This window comes from Myxocyprinus asiaticus, chromosome 3 (genome assembly GCF_019703515.2).
Source record: "Myxocyprinus asiaticus isolate MX2 ecotype Aquarium Trade chromosome 3, UBuf_Myxa_2, whole genome shotgun sequence".
Lineage (NCBI taxonomy): Eukaryota > Metazoa > Chordata > Actinopteri > Cypriniformes > Catostomidae > Myxocyprinus > Myxocyprinus asiaticus.
Genome location: NC_059346.1, coordinates 35,886,125 through 35,909,904, shown reverse-complemented (window position 1 = coordinate 35,909,904; position 23,780 = coordinate 35,886,125). Strand labels below are relative to the sequence as shown.

The window sequence follows — 23,780 nt, the reverse complement described above, 5'->3', positions numbered from 1 at the left end:
ATTTTTGTAAAGCTGTAGAAACACGATGTAGCTACTCTATTAAGCTCCCAAGGGAAAGTTCCTCAATGACGTCACATCCACCTTTTCACTCCAACTGTGTGAAAGTGCTCGGATGAATGAAGCAAATCATAAGAAAGTGTTTCACTGCTGTTCAAAAGCTCCTCGGATCGCATCATTTATATGGATAAATGTTTTCCAACTGAATAGACTAAATAATACATTTAAATAAAATTACAATAAAAGGCAAAGTAATCTATTCAGTAATCAAAATACTTCTTGAATGTAAATGTATGTAACTGAATGTAACGATTTAAATTGTAACTGTAATGGAATACAGTTACTAATATTTAGTATTTGAAATACGTAATGCTGTTACATGTATTCCATTACTCCCCAACTCTGTGGACAGACAAATGAAATGGTTAGGTCATGGTGTTACTCTCCTTGATGGCTATTGCAGTGAAATGTTTCATACTGCATACAGTATGTTGCCATGTATAAAAGATACATCCACTTAAGAGTGAGTGGTGTTGGTTTGTCTGAGTTAGCAGACAAGGGGCCCCTTAGATTTTTCATCTTAAATTCTTCACTTACAGTTAATTAAGGAAGGGAGAGGCTGGAATAAGACCCCACGAGGGAAAACAATCACATAGATCTTTATTTTCCCAATAGAGCCCACAATCTGCGTGTGTCTGTGCAAGTATTCCCCTTCTTGTGTAAGACATCCAATAAACCTAATTCTGTTTTGTTTGTTTGTATATTTGTTATGATTTGGTAGTGTTTGTGATGTGTGTGTGCTTCTGCCAGTTAAGATGACTGATGGCGTTCAGCCATTTTTGACTGAAAAAAATTAGCAATAAATCCAGAAACCCATGAATTGGGGCTTTATGTCAAAAGATAGACTGAGGTCCTGAATGTTGGATCTGGAGGTTGCAGCTGTCTGAAGGGAAAGATAAGGCTACAAACAACTGCAAACATATTAGTTTTTACAACAAATGCAATTTGTTTGTTTGTTTGTTTGTTTTTTCACTTGAAATATACTTTGACACCTAACCTACTCTCACTGAGCACTTTATTAGGAACACTATGGTCCTAATAAAGTGCCCAACGTGGTCTTCTGCTGTTGTGGCCCATCCCCCGTGTTGTGCATTCTGAGATGTTATTCTGCTCACCACAATTGTACAGAGTGGTTATCTGAGTTACTGTAGCATTTCTGTCAGCTTGATCCAGTCTGGCCATTCTCTGTTGACCTCTCTCATCAACAAGGCATTTCTGTCCGCAGAACTTTCGCTCACTGGATGTTTTTTGTTTTTGGCACCATTCTGAGTAAACTCTAGAGACTGTTGTGCATAAAATCTCAGGAGATCAGCAGTTACAGAAACACTCAAACCAGCCCGTCTGCCACCAATAATCATGCCACGGTCGAAATCACTGAGACCACATTTTTTCCCCGATTCTGATGGTTGATGTGAACATTAACTGAAGGTCCAGACCCATACCTGCATGATTTTATGCATTGCACTGCTGCCACACGATTGGCTGATTAGATAATCGCATGAATAAGAAGGTGTACATGTGTTCCTAATAAATTTCTCAGTGAGTGTATATCAAAGCTAATCTTTATTATGTTATACAGTGGAGACCACGTTGAGCCCACACAAGTTTAAGGATTTTGAAAGGAAAAAATAAATCATTATGTTATGATGTAAAATGAAAAGTAGTGACATTGGCCATGTTAACTCCTTTATAGCATAACATGGATCATCAGGTTTTGCAGAAACTTGTGCAGTCCATGCCAGCTTGAGTGCTTGTTGTCATTAAAACCAAATAATAATAAATTCTAAAATTCATGGTTTTATCAAATACTTGATAATAAAGACTAGTGTGTGTGTGTGTGTGTGTGTGTGTGTGTGTGTGTGTGTGCGTGTGTGTGTGTTTCAGTCGAGGAGACCAGCTCTTAGAGGTGGATTCTGTGAGCCTGAGACACGCAGCCCTGAGTGAAGCCTATGCCATCCTGAGTGAATGTGGACCCGGCCCAGTCAGCCTAATCATTAGCCGACATCCTAACCCCAAAGTAAGAACCAAACATACACACATATGGATCACCGTGCTCCTTTGTTTGATCTCAATCTAACTCTAACTCTGATCTAACTCTTGTAAAAAGAGACAGTTTGGAAAACTGCTGAGTTTGGGAACCAGTATAAGCTGGTTTAAGATCAGTGTTCATTTTTTACAGTTTCGTGTTTTAGTAATAGTTTTAGATGAAAATGTCCATTAAATTTAGTCAATAGTTCTTCATATTCATTCATTTTAGTCAGTTTTGCTCTGACTAAAATGAAATAATGTAAAATAATGTGCAAAATGACAAAAACACGTCAAACTATATTAAACCAAACGTTAACTTTTAGAAAAAGTTTTTAAAAAATCGAAATTTAAACTTGTATAAAACATTAAAGATACAACAACTACTACTGTCCTTGTTCCGAAAACCTGAAAGTATTAGCTTTTTTTCAAGTTACTGTATTTGGAATTCTTCATGCTTTAGAGATTATTATTTTTCCATGTTTTAGTTAGTTTAGGATAGTGCATTGCGTGCAGAAACGGCGTATTCACAGTGCAAGTTGCGCATTCGGTCTAGCACGTAACTTGCTTCAAGTTTACCTGTTCATGTCTGTGCAGATGTAAGTTGTAATATTGCATATACAGTATGTTGTGGACATAGTGATTAATCTCATGTATTGATAAATGAGATTGAGTGCAGTATTTAACCTTTTTTTAAAGCGGTTCATTTTGCCGATGTTCAGCGCTTTCGGTTCATGCAACTCGAGTGGAGAAATATACAACAAAACTAAACATTTAATTCTAATCACGAATAGCACGGATGAGATAAAGCCATTCGAGTCTCTCTCGTTAACATGCGCTCATTTACAGACGCTCTTTACAGAACAGCCGGTTTTCTGAAAGAGTCCGTTTTTTTAGCACGTGTTCAACAAATCCTGGATTATTGGATTATCATTTTTGCTAGATGTTTCTTCTTCTATAAACAGATGTTTCTTTAGACGTTTCTACTGTTTGTGCACTATTAAGTATCAGTATTATTTTTTTCTCGTCAGTATTTTCATCAACAGCATGTTTGAATTAAAATCATTTAATTATCGTCATGTAATAATAATAATAATAATATGTTTATTTTATATAGCGCCTTTCTTCAAACTCAAGGTCGCTTTACAGGATGCGAGTAAACACAAAAAACAAAAACAAAAAATACAATACATGTCATGTGCATCTTTTTTGACTTTGTTATCATTAACAAAAAACCTTTTGTCAAGAAACATTTTCATTTGTAATTTAATGGACAAGATTAACACTGTTTAAGATGATCTTAAACTTTCTTAATCTTCATCTTATCTAGCTGGTCTTTCAGCCTGGACAAGCTGAAAAATGTCCAAAACCCCTCTAAAACCAGCAATCAGAACTGCCTGACCAGGTTTGGAGACCAGCAAAGGCCAGTAAACTAGCTTAGACTTAGCTTGTTTGTTTGTTTTTTTCAGCAGGGCAACTACTATAGTTCAGTTTAAAACTAAATACGCCACAAACATCTGTGTGATGATTTGGTCACACTCCCTTCAGTGTGGTTTTTCAGTCCTCTCCTCAGTAACAAACACCCTCTCCCTCTGACATACTGGTGCAAGTGGAAATCAAAAGCACCATCCACCTGCTAAAGTTCTAATTTGCCCCTAGCATGAATCATTGAAGCTTGCCAAAAAGTAAACAACATTCATCCCCTCCTTCTGCTAGCAGAGCTTGGTTTTCCTCCATCTAATGAATCAAGATGTTGAGAAATGTGGGCCAGGGTGGGGTACAGCAGGAGGTTTTTAGTGGTTAGAATATGCTGACTGTACACGCTGTCTGATATATGATAGCTAGTGCTAATGTGGCTTGAGGGGAAAAGTGTTAGGACTAGCTTAACACTTACCATGTGATACGAGGTCCGAAATCTGTCTCACAGGGGTCATTAATCACTTAAAAATTATGTTTATGATGTCAGTCGTGTGTGTGGGGGGGGCCTTTTGCCCCGTTTACACCTGGTATTAAGATGCGTCTTGAGTGATCCGATCACTTGTGGTCAGGCGAAACACATCGCTGTTTACACCTGGTCGATTAAATACGTCTCCTGTAACCACTTGTGTTCAGATTTCGAGGGGAGGGTCTCTTGATTTCATGACAACATACATCAATCACTATGTCATTGTCTTTTCTTACTTTCTCACAGTTTGTTATCATGCAGTAACATAAAGAAAGCACAAACAAAACCGGCGTGCTGTTTCTCCCAGGTGCAGTTGAAATTTCTAAGCACGGACGCGACATTTCGAGAAAAATTAGCCGTTGTTTTAGTGGAGTTCCTCTGTTAGTTCAGCTACCGATGTGTGTGCTTCTCATCTGTGTCCCTGCTTGTTGATAGCAGACACACTGAAGAAGATTTGTGAAGTTCTCAAGCTTGTGTGTGTATCCGCCTTTTCTTTTTTTCTCTCTCCCCTTTTCCCCCCAGTTTGAAATGCCCAATTCCTAATGTGCTCTTAGTCCTCGTGGTGGCGTAGTGACTCTCCTCAATCCATGTGGCGGAGGATGAATCTCAGTCGCCTCCGCGTCTGAGACTGTCAATCCATGCATCTTATCACGTGGCTTGTTGAGCGCGTTACCGCAGAGACGTAGCGCGTGTGGAGGCCCACGCTATTCTCCACAGCATCCACGCACAACTCACCACGTGCCCCACCGAGAGCGAGAACCACACATTATAGGGACCACTAGGAGGTTACCCCATGTGACTCTACCCTCCCTAGCAACCGGGCCAATTTGGTTGCTTAGGAGACCTGGCTGGAGTCACTCAGCACACCCCGGATTCGAACTCGCAACTCCAGGGGTGGTAGTCAGTGTCTTTACTCGCTGAGCTACCCAGGCCCCTGTATCCTCCTTATCAAATTTTCTGATCGGGCGGTTATTTCTTTTTAAAGCTGCATGTAACAGGCAAAGTTAAAACTCTTGTTTTAGTGCAGTGGTTGATTGACAGGTGAGTGGAGGCCCTTCGCTGCTGTTTGAGATGCATACAGGACAGATTAGCATTTGCACCTACAATGCGATGTGGCCACATGCGTTTTTGACCACATTCGTATGTGGTTTTTGTGATCCCAAAACGTTGTAGACCCCGTTTAGACCTGTATTTAGCACTGACCATTTGTGATCGGATCACTCGAAACACATCTTAATACCAGTTGTAAACAGGGTCTATGTGTGCAGATAGGTTTTTTATAAATGATTGTCTTTTATTTTTGGATGGTAAAAATATTTATGTTTTTGTCTTGGTTCAATGACATATCTGACTTAAAGGTCATAAATGAACTGTAACAGTTTTCCTCAGGGGATTTGTCAGTTTAACTGTGTGTTTTCTTTGTTTAATGGGTTAGTTTGATGTCTGAATTATAATCATTTCAATTGCAATACTGTTTTCCAAAGGTTTACAGTGATAAGAAATGGAACCTGGTATGAATATGACAAAGATTGTAAGAGTGTTTACATTTGAAGAAACAATTTAGAACCAGTGTAAAGCTGATTCTATTCTGCTTAACACACAGTGCCACCTGATGGTCAGTGCTGACATTTACAAAATATGAAATTTTCCTATTTGAGGCTCTTGTGTTTTAATTGGTAACACTGTTGGCCCTTTACAGTAAAAATGGAATTAAGGCATAAGCTGCTGGTTGGAACCATGAGTTAACACACAGGTGTTTTTCCTCGCTTCATGGGATTCAGGTTTTTATATCTTATATTATTCATTGCCTCTTTCACCCGCAGGTGTCTGAACAAGAAATGGATGAAGTGATCGCTCGCTCCACACACAGAGATAGCCATTCTTCCCATACATTGGGTAAGATGCCTATCTGTCCTGTCTGCTCTTATTGAAGCCTTGATGGTATCTCTCACAACCTTAAAAGTGACATGGTTTTTAACTTTAGTTCATGGGTTTCAGTTTAGTTCAAAGATTTGAAAAGCTCTGTTTCAGATTTGATTTCTAAAGTTTGGACAACATATTAACAAATAATTCAATAGATGTATTAACAAATATCTGTATTTAAATTCTGACCATCATCTGTGTTCTCCTGATTGCCTTGAGAAACACAACTGAAAAAAAATTATTTGTTCATCAGCAGGGATTACAGCATGGCTTGTTTGAATATGAATCTAGGCCATGTTTTGTTTGTTGTCTGTTCTCATATTTGTTCTCATATTTTCTCATGTATGACCACCATTTTTCTTTGTGCTCTCTTGCACAGGCCTGCCATCCAAGAGTCTATCTCCTACTGTTAAAATCAAACAGGGTGGTGAGGTTAACCCAGCTCTCAGCTGGACCATGAAGAGATTCCTGGAGCCAGCGAGCAGGGTAAACTTGCAACTCAATTCTCAGTACACAGGGGAATTCACTTTATCAGAAGTAACAGATTTACATTAAATTTGAGTTATACAAATTGGCTGCATTAGTTTGCAATTCACACACCCTTTAACCTGATTTCACTCAGTTGCCAATGTGACTTTCTCTCTTTATCTGTCCCTGCAGCAATGCTCGCTGAGTTCAGAGTCAGAACTTTCTCAGTATTTCTCGGTTCACGATGTTCCCAGTCAGTCTTCCCTCTCTGAGACCATGGCAATGGGATCAAGTTATGACGAATTGCTGCACAGTAGCAGGAGCTGTAATACTTCCATGGAGGAATCGGCTGCACCTCAGCCACATGGTAGCAACACTGAATCTCACGTGTCATGTAGATTTTCCCTGTGTATAAAAAGATAATTCACAATTTGTTAGTGTTTGGTTAAAGATAAGTCTTTATTTACACTGCACATATATACAATTTGTTTTTCAAATCCGGTCTTTAGGACTGACTGGTCTTGCTGTAAATTTGCAAGTTATGAAATCAGATTCATTTGTTCAGTCCGTGTAGTCAATATCTGGTATATTTGCATTGGTTTCATAGTAATGACTTAAGCCTCAGCACAACACAAAGTGACATAAGAGAGTAGCTGTTATTGTAGAAAGAGAGGACGGACAATATCAATTTCGGAGGCATTACAGTATTTTCACATTATTGCATAATGTCAGTACATAGTGAGCGCCACATGTGACCAAATATGAGTCAGTTCATAAATAGCTACAGACACCAGGCTTCTTTGTGTATGACATTTAATGAGTACGTTTACTTGAGTCTTTTGCATTATGCTGAGGCCAGTTCCGGTCCGATTAACATGTATGCATGCTGGACAGAACCAATCAACATTCACATTATCTTGGTCTGTTTGTTCGATTTTGCAAAATCCTAACGGGTATGATATCAGTTAGACTAACACGTTTACATGACATTTTAAAAAGACAAATTATTGCTTTAGTCCGACTGAAATCAGACTTTTAAAGTGCATGTAAATGCACTCATTGAGAACAAACAAAGTCTTTCTAGCAAGTCAGTCTAATGTCTGCCTTCTTTGGAATGCTCCCGGGAAGCTATTTCACAGTCATGAAAGTGCAGCTCCTATCTACTTGAATGGGGGAACACCAAAATATAAAAAACGGTTGGTCAAGATTTTGATCAAAGAACATTTCAAACCAGCAGTAAAATCTGACAACACTGGAATCATAAATTGTGCTTCTTTTCCTCAGATAATGCAAAAATAGGCTTTTATAGCTAATGCGCATGCGCATTCTCGAGTTGATTGACAGGCGATGTTTGTATCTAAAAGGTGATTGGGTCTTTTACCTGTAAGGCAGGACTTCCTTTCTACATCCATCGACCATTGGGCATTCCAATTTCTCCCATCATTTTAATAGAAGTGGCACATCTAGGCTAAATAGTTTCTAGTACAACTCAATTGTAGTCATGTCTCACCTTGAATGACGAAAAAACAACAAAACTACCTGACGGTTCAGACTGAAACGCATTTCCAAAGATCTGATTTTAATTGGATTTCTAACCACATATCAGTCATTTTTAAAAAAGTAGTATTTCATGAGTTTTCATTTTTTATTTTGTACAAACAACTAAATGAATTTGAGTCAAATTAGCCAAAACATTTTACTGCCTGTCTGAACAGAGCCTAATTCATTTTCCTACAATTTTCACTAGAGATATATGTTTGTCTCTCCTCTTATCATAACAGTCTACAGGGATGGTGTTTTCAGAGGCTCAGATAGTAGTCCCACAACCCCAGACTGTTGTAAAGCCTCTACTGGTTTTGGTCGTGCTGGAGACCCTCCCCACCAGGCCAGCGTGGGCAGCAGCCCCAGTTCAGTACACAGCCCTCTTCTCCGCCAACGTCAGGTCATCTGCTATGGGGATGAACCCAGTGACGATGAAAATGGCCTTGAAGAGGACAGCGGCCCCTTCCGTCATCTCCTCTGCGGTGTCCCGGAGGGAGCCCACAACCACCACCACCAGGAGGAAGACTCTGGTATTGTAATAGCCACCTCATCTCTTGAAGTTGATGATGAAAGCCAGGACAACAGCGAAAGCCACAGACAAATCGACAGCAAGCCAGCCACTCCAATCTATGGTAGCTCATTAGAATCGGAGGACGGGCCTAGTGGGCCACCTGGTGCCGAATCTCCCTTTATGCCCATTCGCTGTATGGAACACAACTCTGGGGCAGCCGGAGGAACAAACCTAGGCATGAATAAAGAGCCTCATCGGGAAGAGAAGGAGATCAAGTGCTCACCCAAGGTGGAGCACAAAGCTGTGACTCGTGTGAAGAGCATGATGAGCATCGAGTGCCCCAACCCTCCTCAAAGGGCCAAGAATGAGGAGTCACATTTACCTCCAACAATGACTGCTCAGGTCACGCAGAACAACACTCAGCCTCCCTGCAGGCTTCTACACTGCAAGAAGGGCGAATCCAGTGAGCTAGCTGGGGTCTGCACCATTGAGACCATAGTTCTCCAGCGTAGCGTGTCAGAGTCTTTTGGTCTGGATCTGGAGATTAAGTCATCTCCTCTCAAGGTGCTGATTACAGGGCTGAGACCAGGAGGTGTTGCAGAGAGGGTGGGTTGGAAATCAAGTTGTTTTGGTTGATTTTCATGCTTTTTTTTTCTCTCCCCTTTTCTCACCCCAATTTGGAATGCCCAATTCCCAATGTGCTCTAAGTCCTCGTGGTGGCATAGTGACTGGCTTCAATCTGGGTGGTGGAGGACGAATCTCAGTTGCCTCTGCGTATGAGACCGTCAATCCACGCATCTTATCACGTGACTTGTTGAGCGCGTTACTGCAGAGACATAGCGCGTGTGGAGGCTTCACGCTGTTCTCCGCGGCATCCACGCACAACTCCCCAACACGCCCAACCAAGAGCGAACCACACATTATAGCGACCACGAGGAGATTACCCCATGTGGCTCTACCCTCCCTAGCAACCGGGCCAATTTGGTAGCTTAGGAGACCTGGCTGGAATCACTCAGCACACCCTGGATTCAAACTTGCGACTCCAGGGGTGGTAGTCAGCGTCTTTATTCACTGAGCTACCCAGGCCCCGATTTTCCTGCTTTTTAAATGGAATACTTCACCCTAGAATAAAAATTCTGTCACAATTTACTCACCCTCATGTCATTCCAAACCTATATAACTTACTTTCTTATGTGGAACACAAAAGGAGATGTTTTAATGAAGATTCCTCTGCATCTTTGCAATACAATTGCAGTAGATAGTCCCTCACTTTAAAGCTTAAAGGACACAAAAGTCTCATAAAAGTAGTCCATGCTGCTCATGTTGTTTTTAGTATCACTGGGAACGAGTTTGCTCTTAGCCCTCATGAAGGTAAAATGGGCGTCAAGATTTTCGATTAAAATGTACTTAAATTCTGTTTTGTTTTTCACCAAACACATGGTATACCATGGTATATAAAAATGATAATCGCCAAAAATAAAAGAAGAATGTGAAAGTGAATGTGGAGATTTACAGTAAAAAGGACTTAAATATTTATCTGTTTCTCACCCACACCTATCATATAAATTTTGAAGATATGGATCTATCCACTGGAGCTCAATTATTATTATTATTATTATTATTATTATTATTATTATTTTGCCAGTTGTGAAACTTTTATATATATATACACTACTGTTCAAAAGTTTGGGGTCACTTGCCTGAAATGTTTCTCATGATCTTTCTCTTTTGATCTGAAGGCATATGCTTAAATGTTTGAAATTAGTTTTGTAGACAAAAATGTAATTGTGCCAACATATTAATTAATTTAATTACAAAACTAAAATTTTATTTTACTCAAGGGATTGAATATTACGAATATTACGAAAAAAGTTTTTAAAATAGATGACTTGGACCAAATAATAAAGAAAAGCAGCCAATAAGTGCCCAACATAGATGGGAACTCCTTCAATACTGTTTAAAAAGCATCCCAGAGTGATACCTCAAGAAGTTGGTTGAGAAAATGCCAAGAGTACATTTCTGCAAATTCTAGGCAAAGGGTGACTACTTTGAGGATGCTAAAATATAACACAGTTTTGATTTATTTTGGATTTTTTGTCACAATATAATTCCCATATTTCCATTTCTATTATTCCATAGTTGTGATGACTTTACTATTATTCAAAAATGTGAAAAAAAAAAAAAAAGAATGAGTAAGTGACCCTAAACTTTTGAACGGTAGTGTGTATGTGTGTGTGTATGTATATATATATATATATATATATATATATATATATATATATATATATATGTTTTAAATGTTAAATACTCTGGCAATGCAAAAAAAAAAAAAAAAGAAAAACGCTTTATTCTAAATGGTGCAGAGCACTGCCTTGTTGAGATCATCAATACTAGGTTTAGGGCAGTTGTCCATATATACACAGCTGGTTGTGGTCAGGGGCATGGATGAACTATCTCCAGACTTAATCTGAGGTATGTATTTCACCCATTTCTCTCCTATTTATTCATCAGGAAGCCTTAGGGAAGATGAGTGTTGGCGACGAGATTGTAACAATTGGTGACACCCCTGTGTGTACATCCACCTATCAGGAAATCTGTGACCTCATGCACAACCTGCCAATCAAATTGACCTTAGAGATTAAGAAGCCAGTCTCAGGTGAGTAAGAGCCAGAATGTCTGTTGTTTCCTGAAGTCTGCTTGTCTGCTCATTTATATGTTCCACAAGAAGGTTGATCCTTTAAAAAATTACTTCATAACCTAACAACCTATTTTCTCTAATCCAATTCAGTATAATATAACTATACCCATACAGCTCCTATTTTAATTATGTACAAGTTATAACTAATCCAATTTGAGTTTGGTATGAAAGAATAGTTGTCAATGCTGTGTTAGTGTCATGTTGCTGTAGATGGTTAGGTTTTGTCCATATCCCCTCCTCGCTCCCTGCAGGCTGTGGTGCTCCATAATAATCAGTATGCTAAAGCTATTTCCTAATTGTATAACGAGTATATAACAATTAAAAAAAAATCTTATTTATACTTCACAAGAGATTGTTAGCACAGGTAGAATTGCTACTGCAATAAATAGACCAGTCTGTCTTTTCCCATGCTGCCTTAAAGAGATAAGAGTACTGCAGACTTCCCCTTTCTGGCAGTATCCTTCATCAGCTCAAAGGGAACTGCAGGCTGCTGGCTATTTGTCAATGGTGACTATTGACTATTTTACTACAGTGTAGTAAAAGTAGATGTGTAGATTAACAGCACTAATGCTTCTTAGATGCCTTTAGTCAATTTAGAATGTAGATTTGGTGTTATTGCTCTGACAATTGTTGTGATGCCACCTTAAAATCTTAAATGCATTTTGAAAGAGGTAACACATTTATAAAATTATATTTTACATTGCTAAAATCTTCTAATCTTAACTATACTATACTGTATTATTTCTTGCTCATTCTTACTAGTAGATCTTTTTAATCATATCCTTGATTTTGGCATACAGAGCAATTTCCTCAACAAACAACTTTTCAATAGTGTTAGTATATGTGTTATTTATATGTCTGTCGGTCTACACCTGTCTGTCACCTAATGTTCATATGTGATCAACAATACATTGTTTTTCTATCACATAGAGCAAGCATATGTTCATATACAGTGGCAAGAAAAAGTATGTGAACCCTTTGGTATTAGCTGGTTTTCTTGTATTAACTGGACATAAAATGTGATCTCATCTTCATCAAAGTCACAAGTATAGATGAACACAATGTACTTAAACTAACAACATACAAACAATTATAATCTTACATGTCTTTATTGAACACATCCCATTAAACATTCACCGTGCTTTGGGAAAAGCAAGTGAACGCTTTAATAGCCGGTCGATCCTCCTTTGGCAGCAATAACCTCAACCAAGCATTTCCAGTAACTGCGGATTAGACCTGCACAATGTTCAGAAGGAATTTTGGACCATTCTTCCTTACAGAACTGCTTCAGCTTTGCCATATTTTTAGGATGTCTGGTGTGAATGGCTCTCTTGAGGTCATTCCACAGCATCTCTATTTGGTTAAGGTCTGGGCTCTGACTGGACCACCCCAAAAGGTGGAGTTTCTCTTATTTTGAAGCCATTCTGTAGTGGATTTACTTCGATGTATAGGTTAATTGTCCTTCTGCATCACCCAACTTCTACTGAGCTACTGAGATATTATCCTGTAGGATATCTTGATAAACTTGGGGATTCATTTTTCCCTCGATGATGGCAAGCAGTCCAGGCCCCAAAGCAGCCCCAAATCATGATTCTCCCTCCAGCAAACTACACTGTTGAGATGATGTTTTCATGTTGGTATGCGGTGTCCTTTTTACACCATATGTAGTGATGCATGTTCTTCCCAAACAATTCAACCTTGGTTTTATCAGTCCATAAAACATTTTCCCAGTAGCGTTGTGGAGTTTCAAGGTGGTCTTTGGAAAACTTCAGGTACGCAGCAATGTTTTTGTTGGAAAGCAGCAGCTTCCTTCGTGGTGTCCTGCCATGAATAACATGTCTGTTTAATGTTTTCCGTATAGTAGACTCATGAACAGAGACATTAACCAGTTCCAGTGATTCCTTCAAGTCTTTAGCTGTCACTCCAGGGTTCTTTTTTACATCATTGAGCATTCTGCGGTGTGTTCTTTGAGTCATCTTGGCTGGACGGCCACTTCTAGGGAGAGGAGCCACAGTACTAAATCGTCTCCATTTATAGACAGTTTGTCTAACTGTTTACAGATGAATATCTAAGCTCTTCGAGATAACTTTGTAACCCTTTCCAGCTTTTCAATTCTTGATCGTAGGTCTTCTGAGATCTCTTTTTTGCAAGGCATGGTCCACGTTAACAGATGCTTCTTGTTAATAGCAAACTCAAAATGCTTGAGTGCCTTTTATATGTCAAAGTAGCTCTAACCCACACCTCCAATCTTGTTTCATTAATTAGATGCCAGGTTTGCCAACTCCTGACTCTTAATTAGCATTTGTTGAAGTCATTAGCCATAATTTGAATTATGTGTTCAATATGTACAAGAACAATACAATGATTTGTGTGTTATTAGTTAAAACAGATTGTGTTTGTTCATTACTGTAACTCAGATGAAGATCAAACCAGATTTTTATATAAATGCAGGTAAATCCAAAAGGTTCACATACATTTTCTTGCCACTGTACCAGTTTGTTTACATGAACATTTATCAACTGTATGATATTTAAAATAGCTTGCACTTAATCATATTGAATGCACCATTTTCAAGTCTCCCTCTTTTAGTTATATTTTAAGTTTGTCTGTTTAGATTTGTGAATGGAATATTAAGAGTGTTCTGTTTCGGTTAAAACTGACTAAAGTTTTTGACTCTATGAGCTGCCTCCAGGATGCCAGTACTACTTAATTGGAAACATTAAAAAATATTTTCTCTGTGGATTGTCTTTATCATGTCTACTGCCAAACCCTGGAAAGGCTCAGAGAGAGATTCACTTTTTTTCCTAAGGGGAATTGTTTCAAGAGACAGTAGTCCAAAGTTTCCTGTGGTGTTGGCTTTGATTAGACTGAGCATATACTCCTTTCACTAATGAACAACAGACAGAAGTGTGTTTAGAATTAGTGAAATATCAAACTGTGGAATTAACTGCATGGGCAGTGGTCTTGAGTTTTTTTTTCTTCAGTATTTATAATTCGATACGCAAATTTCAAGGCACATTCTATGGAATGGAAAAGGGTTAGTCGGAATAGTTTTCCAGTGGAATGTTAATTTATAAAACAGACGCAATTTGTAGCTTTTCTAGCAGCTCTCGGCGTTGCATTTATAATGTATGACATGGGTAATCTTGATCTAAATTCATTATATTCAGCCATTCTCTTTTGCCATTCTGCCATATTTTGCCTATTATTAGTTGTGAATTGCCATTTGTGTTTTGCCAACTGTGGTGATCAACTGATCTGAAAATTTTTAATAATTGTGCAATTCTTTTTCCGGTTTTCTTTTCCAAGCAAGAACATTTTTTAATGTGCATTTGTGATGTTTTTTTGTCCACATTTGCAGCTGTAGATCAACTTTCTAGCTTGATTATGTCCTCTGGCTGCAAGGACTCATCTAAATTGGAGGAACCCAGACCTCCTCCAGAGGAAAAAAGCAATATGGACAAAACTCCAGTTGTGGCTCAGGAGAGCCCTTCATTTGAAACAAATGCAAAACATGCGGTAGCAATCCACAGCAACAGTGTGCCGCCTGTAACTAATATTGATGATGTAATAACTGAACTGAACTCTACTGCAAACAAAGAGAAGGACCAAAATGTCTCAGGTTTCACAGACACAAGTGCAAATGCAGGAGAGTGCAGTAAAGCGGAAGACAAAGGGTGTTCAACCACAGCACCATCACAACCAAATCCTCTAGATTTCTCTGCACTAGATGTGGGGAATAACGCTTGCCATTTTCCTGTAGGAAAGACATTTTTAAATAGTTACTCTAGGAACTTTAGTCACCTGGAAGAGGACATTATACTTCTGGAGAAAGGACATGGAGAGAAACCAAGTATGTACAGTCTGGTTGAGGATAGTGACTCTGAGAGCAATTCTGCCACTGACAGTTCTGTCAAAGTAGAGAAGCCTCAAGGTCACTGTGAGGAACCTCAGGACACTGACTCAGATGAGGAAGTGGTAGAGCTCTGCTTCAGCACTGCTGTCAGTCAGCCTGCATTCAGCCAATCAGAGGATAGATCTCTTTCACATGGAGACAGCATCACAGATAGACAAACTGTTAACCAGACACTTGCTGGCATTGATCTCCACAACCCTCCATCATTCTCCATGCCAAACAAGGATTTACCGGAGAATAATCATTCCGTTTCACTCGCTGTGTTACAGGGCCCACTTTGCCCTCAGTTGTCAGATGATAACCTTTTGAATGGGGACACCAGACACAGTCCCACACAACAAGAGGCAATGTGTGTGAGAACTTCACCAAGCACAGCGCCCTCAAACTGCAATGCTGATGAAAAATGTGAAACCATTTCGGAACCTGTCAAAACTTGCAAGACACCAACAGGTGTCAGTTGTCCCCCTATTACTCAGGGCAACTGCCATGTCACTCCTAGGAGTCAAGAGAGGACAGCTAAGTTGCACTCAGCTGCAACTCTGTCTATAGAGAAACCCAACACTGTGCAAGTGCCACTAAGGTCAAATGTGTCAGAGCCAATGGCATCAAATCATGCCAATGGCAAATCTAGTGTGCAGGCTTGCCCTAAACTCACTCCAATGGACAAGGAGAGAGAGAAAGTTCATCCCACGCTTCACTCTAAATCATCACTTTCCCAGAACCAGAGTAAATCCACCACTTACTGTGTCAGGTCTTTGGAAACTAAATCCCTCAATGACAACCCTGTTTCACCCCTGCTGAGATGTAGACTCAAACTCGACAATAAAAAGTCAAACACTGCTTCTAAACTCAAGGGATTGAATATTACGATTAAATGTAAAGAGCAAGAACAGTCAGTCTCCAGATCGCCGAGGGCAGAAAGTCCAGTACAGAAAAAAGCTCTTAGCTCCTCAAGTCAGTCTCCTAAACTCCATGCTAGAAGAACTATACCGACTGGTAGCCCAAAATCAAGCAGAATGTCTTTGTCTTGTAAAACTGACCAAAGTCGACCAATTGTGTCCACTGCATTAAAGGCAACTTCCACCGAAATCGCCAAAGAAGAACTCCAATCTGCTAGAGAGGAATCGGTCTTGGATCAAAAGGAGCAAGTTTCTAAGCCTGAGGTCACTGTGGCCCCCACACAAAGAACTTTCATCGAGGTACGACTTTTATCCTCTTCAATCCCATCTTCTTCATCTTCCACACCTGTCCTGACTTGCAAGGAGGTTGTGAATACAAGTTTGGCCTCAGTGTCAAACGATCAAGTCGAGTGGGAGGAATCTAATTTGGAACACACTCTAGGAGCACACACAATCTCATTAGAATCAATCAACTCTTTATCTAGTCCTCTGCAGCATAATGGTACTATTAGGACATGTGAAACTGTTGAAAAAGTGTTCTGCAATGGCCAGGAAGAAAGCCCCCAAAGGAACTCAAATAATAAAGATGCTGCTTCTAGTCTCAAGATGAGCAAATCCAAACTGTACCTAAGAGCACTAGACCGCAGAAGCTACTCTATGGATCCCAGTGGGTCTCTTGACCCAAACCCTTTCTCAGTTCGACAACGAATCCAGTCCTTTGAGAATTTGGCCAGCTTTGATGGTTCTGTGATAAGGTGCATAGACATTCCTTCTTATGCTATTAAGTCTAAACCACCTCTCAACCAGAGGCTGTCTGGGTACACCGGATCTGTTAGCATTCAGCCCGGTGAGAGATATTTTTTGAGGAGGAGTCTCAGCTCTTGTGTGGACAATTTGAGCTCAGCTCCATCTCCATTGCATCAACTACAGAATTCTTCCTCCAATGCAGTTATAACCAACACTGAATCGGCTCCTTCAAACGGAAGAACAGAGCCAGTTATGAAGGAGAAAGCCAGAAATGAAGCCTCTCAGAACCAGCCCACTGTTCACACACCACCAGTGCTGCGATCCCGCAATGCCCGCGCCAATGGAGGCCTGTCACGCTCCAAACTAAGAGAGATTAGGGCGCTAAGCATGCCTGAACTGGACAAGCTGTGCACCGAGGATTTTTCCAGTGACCCAGGCAATGTGATCTTTAAGACTGAGCTGGAAATCTACCCTTGCAGGTCCACAGACCCAGCATCACACAACCTGCAATACACTGTTGTGACCAGCGTGAACAGTGTTAACACTGCAACGCCTGGTCCAACCAGCAATAGGGAGCAACATGAAGGCCAGGCCACAGGACTCTCATGCTGGTCTATAAAGTGAGTGAAGACTAGTATTATACATGTGCAATGCTAAGAATCTGTGTAATGTTGTTAGGCCTGTATGGTTTTAAATTTGGCTTGGTTTGCATCTTATGATGCTGTAATTAGATTCTGCATAAATTCTCCTGATTAGTGCAACAATTAGTTGATAAATGCAACCATTAATTGATAAAATTTTAACATATATTCCTGGCTAGGAAAAAAGCAGCATTACAGCTGATTTCTGTGTTGTGTGTTTCTTATGATAGTTTGAAAGATCTTGAATCTTCTCCCTTGGACCAAAATAAGGTACAAGATGTTCTGTGTTCCCTCACAACTAAAGTGGATGTGACGACTCTTATACAGAGGACAGAATCTCTCTCAAAGGTACTTAATGGCCCCATTTTCACCTGGTATTAAGATGCGTTTTGGGTGATATGATCACATATTTTCAGACAAGACACATCGGTGTTTACACCTGGTCGCTTAAATGCGTCTCCTGTTACCACTTTTGTTCGGATTTCGAGGGGAGGGTCTCTGATTTCATGATGACATGCATCAGTCACTATGTCACTGTGTTACTGCACGATAACAAACTGTGAAAAAGTCAGAAAAGACAAAGAAAGCGCACACAAAACCGGGGTCCCTTTTCTCCCAGATGCAGTTGAAATTTAATCTAAGTACAAACGCAACATTTTGAGCAAAATTATCCATTGTTTTAGTGGAGTACCTCTGTTCAGTTTCCAGTGTAGGCTTCTCATCTGTGTACCTGCATGTTGATATCAGACACACTAAAGAAGATCTGTAAAGTTTTTGTGCTTGTATCTGCCTTTTCAAATTTTCTGATCAGATGATTATTTCTTTTTAAAGCAGCTCGTAACCAGCAAAGTATAAACTCTTGTTTTAGTGCAGTAGTTGATTGACAGGTGAGGGATGGCACTTCACTGCTGTTCTGGACGCATTCAGGTCAGATTACTGTTTACACTTCAAATGCGATGTGGTCACATGCGTTTTTGACTACCTCCATATGTGATTTTTGTGATCCGATCACAAAACCTTTTAGACCCCGTTTAGACGTATTTAGCGCTGACCACTTATGATTGGATCACCAGAAACGCATCTTAATACCAGGTGTAAATGGGGTCTATAAGATCTCTCCCGCATACATTCCTCAAAGGGCATAGAAAAGTGTAACAGTATTTTTTTACATCTCAGATAATTTTTTAATTATTTATGCTTTCAGATATAGCACAGTCAATTATAGAAATCCTTTTGTTCTGGTTTATTAACATTTAAAAAGCTTACAATGTTTACATAATTGTCACTTTTTGTTGTAGTTTCGTCAGCTTTGTAAGTACAGAATAAGTGCTCATAACAAAATCAGTGGTTATTTTTATGGGCCCTATTTATAATTTCATATATTTTTTTAGCCAGGTAAAATCAGGAAATCTGTATTTATTTTAATCCTACAAAATGATAATCTTTCATGAATATTTTTGTATCTAGGTTAAAGAGGACATTTACTTTGTCATCTTAACTAAAGAGCAGGGATCTGGACTGGGTTTCAGCATCGCTGGAGGAGTAGACCTGGAGCAGAAATCTGTTACGGTAAGCTGTTCTTTTTTAAGCAAAAAATAAATAAATAGAATGCTTTTTTTATTATTTTTTTATAGATAAACCGGCTTTTTCAAAGATTTTTTTGAGCCATTTGTTTTCATTAGCATTCATAATTATAATGAAACAACAAATTGTCACCATTGGTAGTTAAAGAAACTGGTTACTGTTTAAGAAAGTGAGATCCAGTGCATCAACTAGGAATTAACAAATGTCATAATCCACTGTTAGAGTAACATGATACATTTCTGTTTTGAACAGGTTCATCGCGTGTTCACTCATGGGGTGGCAGGGGTTGAAGGTTCCATTCACAGAGGAGATAGGGTTTTGTCAATAAATGGGACCAGCTTGAGTGGGATCACACATGGAGAGGCGCTGTCCTGTCTTCATCAGACCAGGCTGCCAAGACAGGCATTAGTGGTCATCCAGAAGGGCAAAGATACTGAGCTAACATCGCCTAGGCCAGAACTTCCCCTTCAGGATAGACATTGCCCTTCACCTGTCCAAAGTGGCAGCTTCTGGGAAAATAAAGCAAGTAAGTGGCAGGAATGATTGTTAATGACACTTAAGCCTATCAGAACAAATGTGTAAGGGATAATGTATAGGAGTGCTAAGAATATACAGTTCTGTGATCATTTTAGAAAAATATTTGACTGCAGAATGCCATGATCAACCAATTAGAATCAAATATTCCACAGCGCCGTGTAATGATAAAGTGATACAAGTGATTGACTTGTTGGCTTTTTATTGTGGTTGTATAATTTAATAATTTCTAGAAAAATAACTTTTCCTGTCACTAATTGGCTGTTGGTAGGTGTGGAGGTGGGACCGGATGGGGCTTTAAGTGTGGAATTACAGAAGACTACAGCTGGTCTAGGCTTCAGTCTAGATGGAGGGAAAGCATCTGCACATGGAGATCGACCACTCTACATCAAGCGCATTTTCAGAGGTGAGTTCTGCACTTGTCCACAAGGAGGAGACACATGGTTTAATCTAAGGGCTAAGAGAAAGAGCTCAGTTCATCACAGAGCCTAATAAGAGGGAAAACATTCAGGGACACAAATGCGTTTTCAGTCCTTTTAGGTTAGTTTATTATGGGATGTCTCATAAATAGAGTTTAGTAAATGGAAAAGTGCAGATTGTGTGTTCTGTCTGTCACCACTCAGGAGGAGCTGCTGAGCAGTCCCGCATCATTGATGTTGGAGATGAACTTCTAGCCATCAACGGCAGGTCTTTGCAAGGCATTATGCACTACGATGCCTGGAACATTATTAAAACAGTCTCTGAGGGCCCCGTCCAGTTAGTCATCAGAAAACCCAGGACTTCTGTATGACATCTGATCTACCTACACACATTGCACGTATCTGATGAAGGTGCCAAACTGTGGTGGTCTTATTGTACATTTTCTGACTTTGCATTGCTTTTTATATGTGTTTATTACAGGATCTCTGTGATAAAGAATTTGTTGCACGTTGATTTTTATACAAACGAGGCTTCTGCGATATTGTGTTATGCTCACTAACAGTATGCAGGATTATGGTATTTTTTTGTGTGCCCTGACTTTGAACTTTGTATCACACAAACTTTAAACTGTGTCCTTTATGACTTTTTGAAGACATTCAAAACATAAGTATAAGAATTATGAGTTATATGTTATTAACTGCATCCCTTGTACAATTTAATTTAATTAATATGGGTCTGTGTAGCCTTAGACCGGTCAGAGTGCCCATTATGACCCGTCAACCGTTGAAAGCACATACAACGGGCACGCAAGCATCAGAACTGGACCTTGGAGCAGTGGAAGAAGGTTGCCTGGTCCAATGAGTCACGTTTTCTTTTACACTACCGTTCAAAAGTTTGGGGTCACTTGCCTGAAATGTTTCTCATGATCTTAAAAACATTTTGATCTGAAGGTGTATGCTTAAATATTTAAAATTAGTTTTGTAGACAAAAATATAATTGTGCCAACATATTTATTTAAATACAAAAACTGTATTTAAAAAGACGTTTTTGAAATTGATGACTTGGACCGAATAATTAAGAAAAGCAGCCACTAAGTGCCCAACATAGATGGGAACTCCTTCAATACTGTTTAAAAAGGCAATCCCAGGGTGACACCTCAAGTAGTTGGTTGAGAAAATGTCAAGAGTACATTTCTGCAAAATCTAGGCAAAGTGTGGCCACTTTGAAGATGCTAAAATATAACACAGTTTTGATTTATTTTGGATTTTGTTTAGTCACAACATAATTCCCATAGTTCCATTTATGTTATTCCATAGTTTTGATGACTTTACTATTATTCTAAAATGTGAAAAATATAAAATAAAATAAAAATAAAGAATGAGTAAGTGACCCTAAACTTTTGAACGGTAGTGTACATCACATAGACGGCGGTGTACGTGTGCGCCGTTTACCTAGGGAAATGATGGCACCAGGATGCATTGTAGGAAGATGACGAGCACCGGTGGAGGGAGTATGATGCTCTGGGCAATGTTCTACTGGGAAACCCAATAGCATGTGGACGTTATTTTTACACATGCCACCTATCTAAACATCATTGCAGACCAGGTACACCCCTTCATGGCAACGGTATTCCCTGATGGCAGTGGCCTCTTTCAGCAGGATAATGTGCCCTGCCACACTCCACACATTGTTCAGGAATGGTTTGAGGAACATGATGAAGAGTTCAAGGTGTTGCCCTGGCCTCCAAATTCCCCAGATCTCAATCCGATTTAGCATCTGTGGGATGTGCTGGACCAACAAGTCCGATCCATGGTGTTTCCACCTTGCAACTTATAGGACTTGAAGGATCTGCTGCTAATGTCTTGGTGCCAGATACCACAGGACACCTTCAGGGGTCTTGTAGAGTCCATGCCTCGGTGGGTCGATGCTGTTTTGGCAGCACGCGTACAACCAAAAGCATATTAAGTGTAATGTTTTGGCTCATCGGTGTATCTACAATGGTTCTGCAACTATGATTATATGGTAAAAATGCAAACCACTTCATAGTTGTGTGTTCATGCTGCCTAATCTGATGGATTAGTTATTTTGAGCAACATTTGAGCTATTAAAGTAAGGTTTTGTTTGAACAGGTTTATAACTTAAAATGGATTTGTAGAGTTGATCTTTCCTCTGTTATCATTGAAATGTACCTTTATTTTCATTGTTTCTCTTGATAATTTAAAGCCCTTTTTGGTTTTAATTAATTCATTATTTTATCTTTAAGGTAAAGTGTGTAATTTCTGCACCACTAGCGAGATGAAGCATATTAGCAGAATAATTATTGTTTTCCAAAAGGTTTTCCGAAATATTACTTATTGCTATGGACCCTTGTCAGCTTGTAATGAAGCATTTCTGCCTTATTTACCATGGCATTGATTTTCTTTTTTAATTGCTGCGATGGGGTTTTTAAATACAGCTGAGAAAATGACAGTAAAATTGCCATCTTTCGCTCTTCTGACTCCCGTAATCCACCACTGTGTATTTTTTCCTCTTTTGGAAAGTCGTGGAAACGTATTAGTGGAATTTTTCTCTTGCTTTTGGAGCAAATGGAAACACAAAAAAAAGATATTTGCAGTGGTCTCCCATTTACTGCTATATAAGTTTACCCCACTGTAGTTCCACATGTTACAAACCCATAAATGTGAAAAGGGTCCATTGTTCAATAAACCGGTTATTAACATTTGAAATATACAGTTATTATACAGAGGTCCTTCAGGTCTGTTTGATAATTTTTTCAGCTGTGAATATTTTTCATGTTTACTCACGTCTGAGACTTTAAGGAGAGTTGTTTCCCTGATGAATCAGTGCTGTTATTTTATTGTACTTGAATTGTCTTATGTACATATTACAGATCCCACTGTTATTACTTTAATTTAATTTAGCTAAGTATTAAGCACAAGTGTGTAAACTATGATATATATGAAATAAGCGATCATGGCTATTTCTATTGTCTATTAGACTTTTTATTCTGCCCTTGTGAATAAAGAATATTTTGTACAGTAATGGAAATGCTCAATTTATTTTAATAATTTTGGCCTATTGAATTTGATAGGGCTACTGGTCTTACTGTATATTAATTGGCCAGCTACCTTGGTGACTGTGCTGTTATTGTTGTTAACCTAAAATGTCCATAGTAATGAAAAATGCACTTAATCAAAGGCAAAACAGACTGATTTAAACTCAGATTTAAACTCTGTAAATCCAATATATTTGTCAATAACGTCAGACCTCATTGGTTCTTAAAACTTTTGTGACCAAACGTAACCAAATGTCATGACACAAGAACCAGTGAAGTTTGATGTTTGATATTGCCATATTTGATTTACCTAATTACTGAATTGATTTAATGGTGAATAAAGACTTTCATTTCAGTCTGTGCATCATACAAAGTGATCGTATGGCTTCAGAAGACTTAGAATATAACATAAGTTGCATGGACTACTTTTATGACTTTTTGGATTCTATTTTAAGCTTTTAAGTGAGTATCAACTATCAACTGCCATTGAATTTAAATCATTATCGCATCATTCTTTAAAATATATCCTTTTGTATTCTGCAAAAGAAACAAAGTCATACAGGTATGAAACAACATGAGGGTGAGAAAATAATGACAGAATTGTAATTTTTTGTTGAACTATTCCTTTAAAGGTTGTACCGGGCTCCAAACTTGACCATGGCATTAGTGTTCCTTAGAACCATTCACAGATAGGTGACATAAAACTATTTAAAATATTATATATCTTTGCTTGTTTGCATGTGTAACAGTTACAAACCTGTTTCAGCAGAACATTATACCTGCAACCTTTCGCTAGCTTTCAAATGAACTTTTGA

The 23,780-nt window shown here is 39.0% G+C and overlaps 1 protein-coding gene across 1 annotated transcript in view; it reads left to right on the top strand.

The window, feature by feature from the left end:
- LOC127429968 (PDZ domain-containing protein 2-like) overlaps window positions 1–22,952 on the top strand; it is a 97,707-nt gene extending 74,755 nt beyond the window's left edge. Inside the window, exons 13-24 of the mRNA XM_051679373.1 lie at window positions 1,942–2,074; window positions 5,851–5,923; window positions 6,330–6,436; window positions 6,611–6,785; window positions 8,200–9,077; window positions 10,983–11,127; window positions 14,531–17,351; window positions 17,603–17,720; window positions 18,840–18,941; window positions 19,209–19,482; window positions 19,762–19,896; window positions 20,114–22,952. Of these exons, the coding sequence (XP_051535333.1) occupies window positions 1,942–2,074; window positions 5,851–5,923; window positions 6,330–6,436; window positions 6,611–6,785; window positions 8,200–9,077; window positions 10,983–11,127; window positions 14,531–17,351; window positions 17,603–17,720; window positions 18,840–18,941; window positions 19,209–19,482; window positions 19,762–19,896; window positions 20,114–20,280 (5,128 nt within the window). The 3' untranslated portion in view covers window positions 20,281–22,952. The remainder of the gene's footprint in view (window positions 1–1,941; window positions 2,075–5,850; window positions 5,924–6,329; window positions 6,437–6,610; window positions 6,786–8,199; window positions 9,078–10,982; window positions 11,128–14,530; window positions 17,352–17,602; window positions 17,721–18,839; window positions 18,942–19,208; window positions 19,483–19,761; window positions 19,897–20,113) is intronic.
- The last annotated feature ends 828 nt before the right edge of the window (window positions 22,953–23,780 follow it).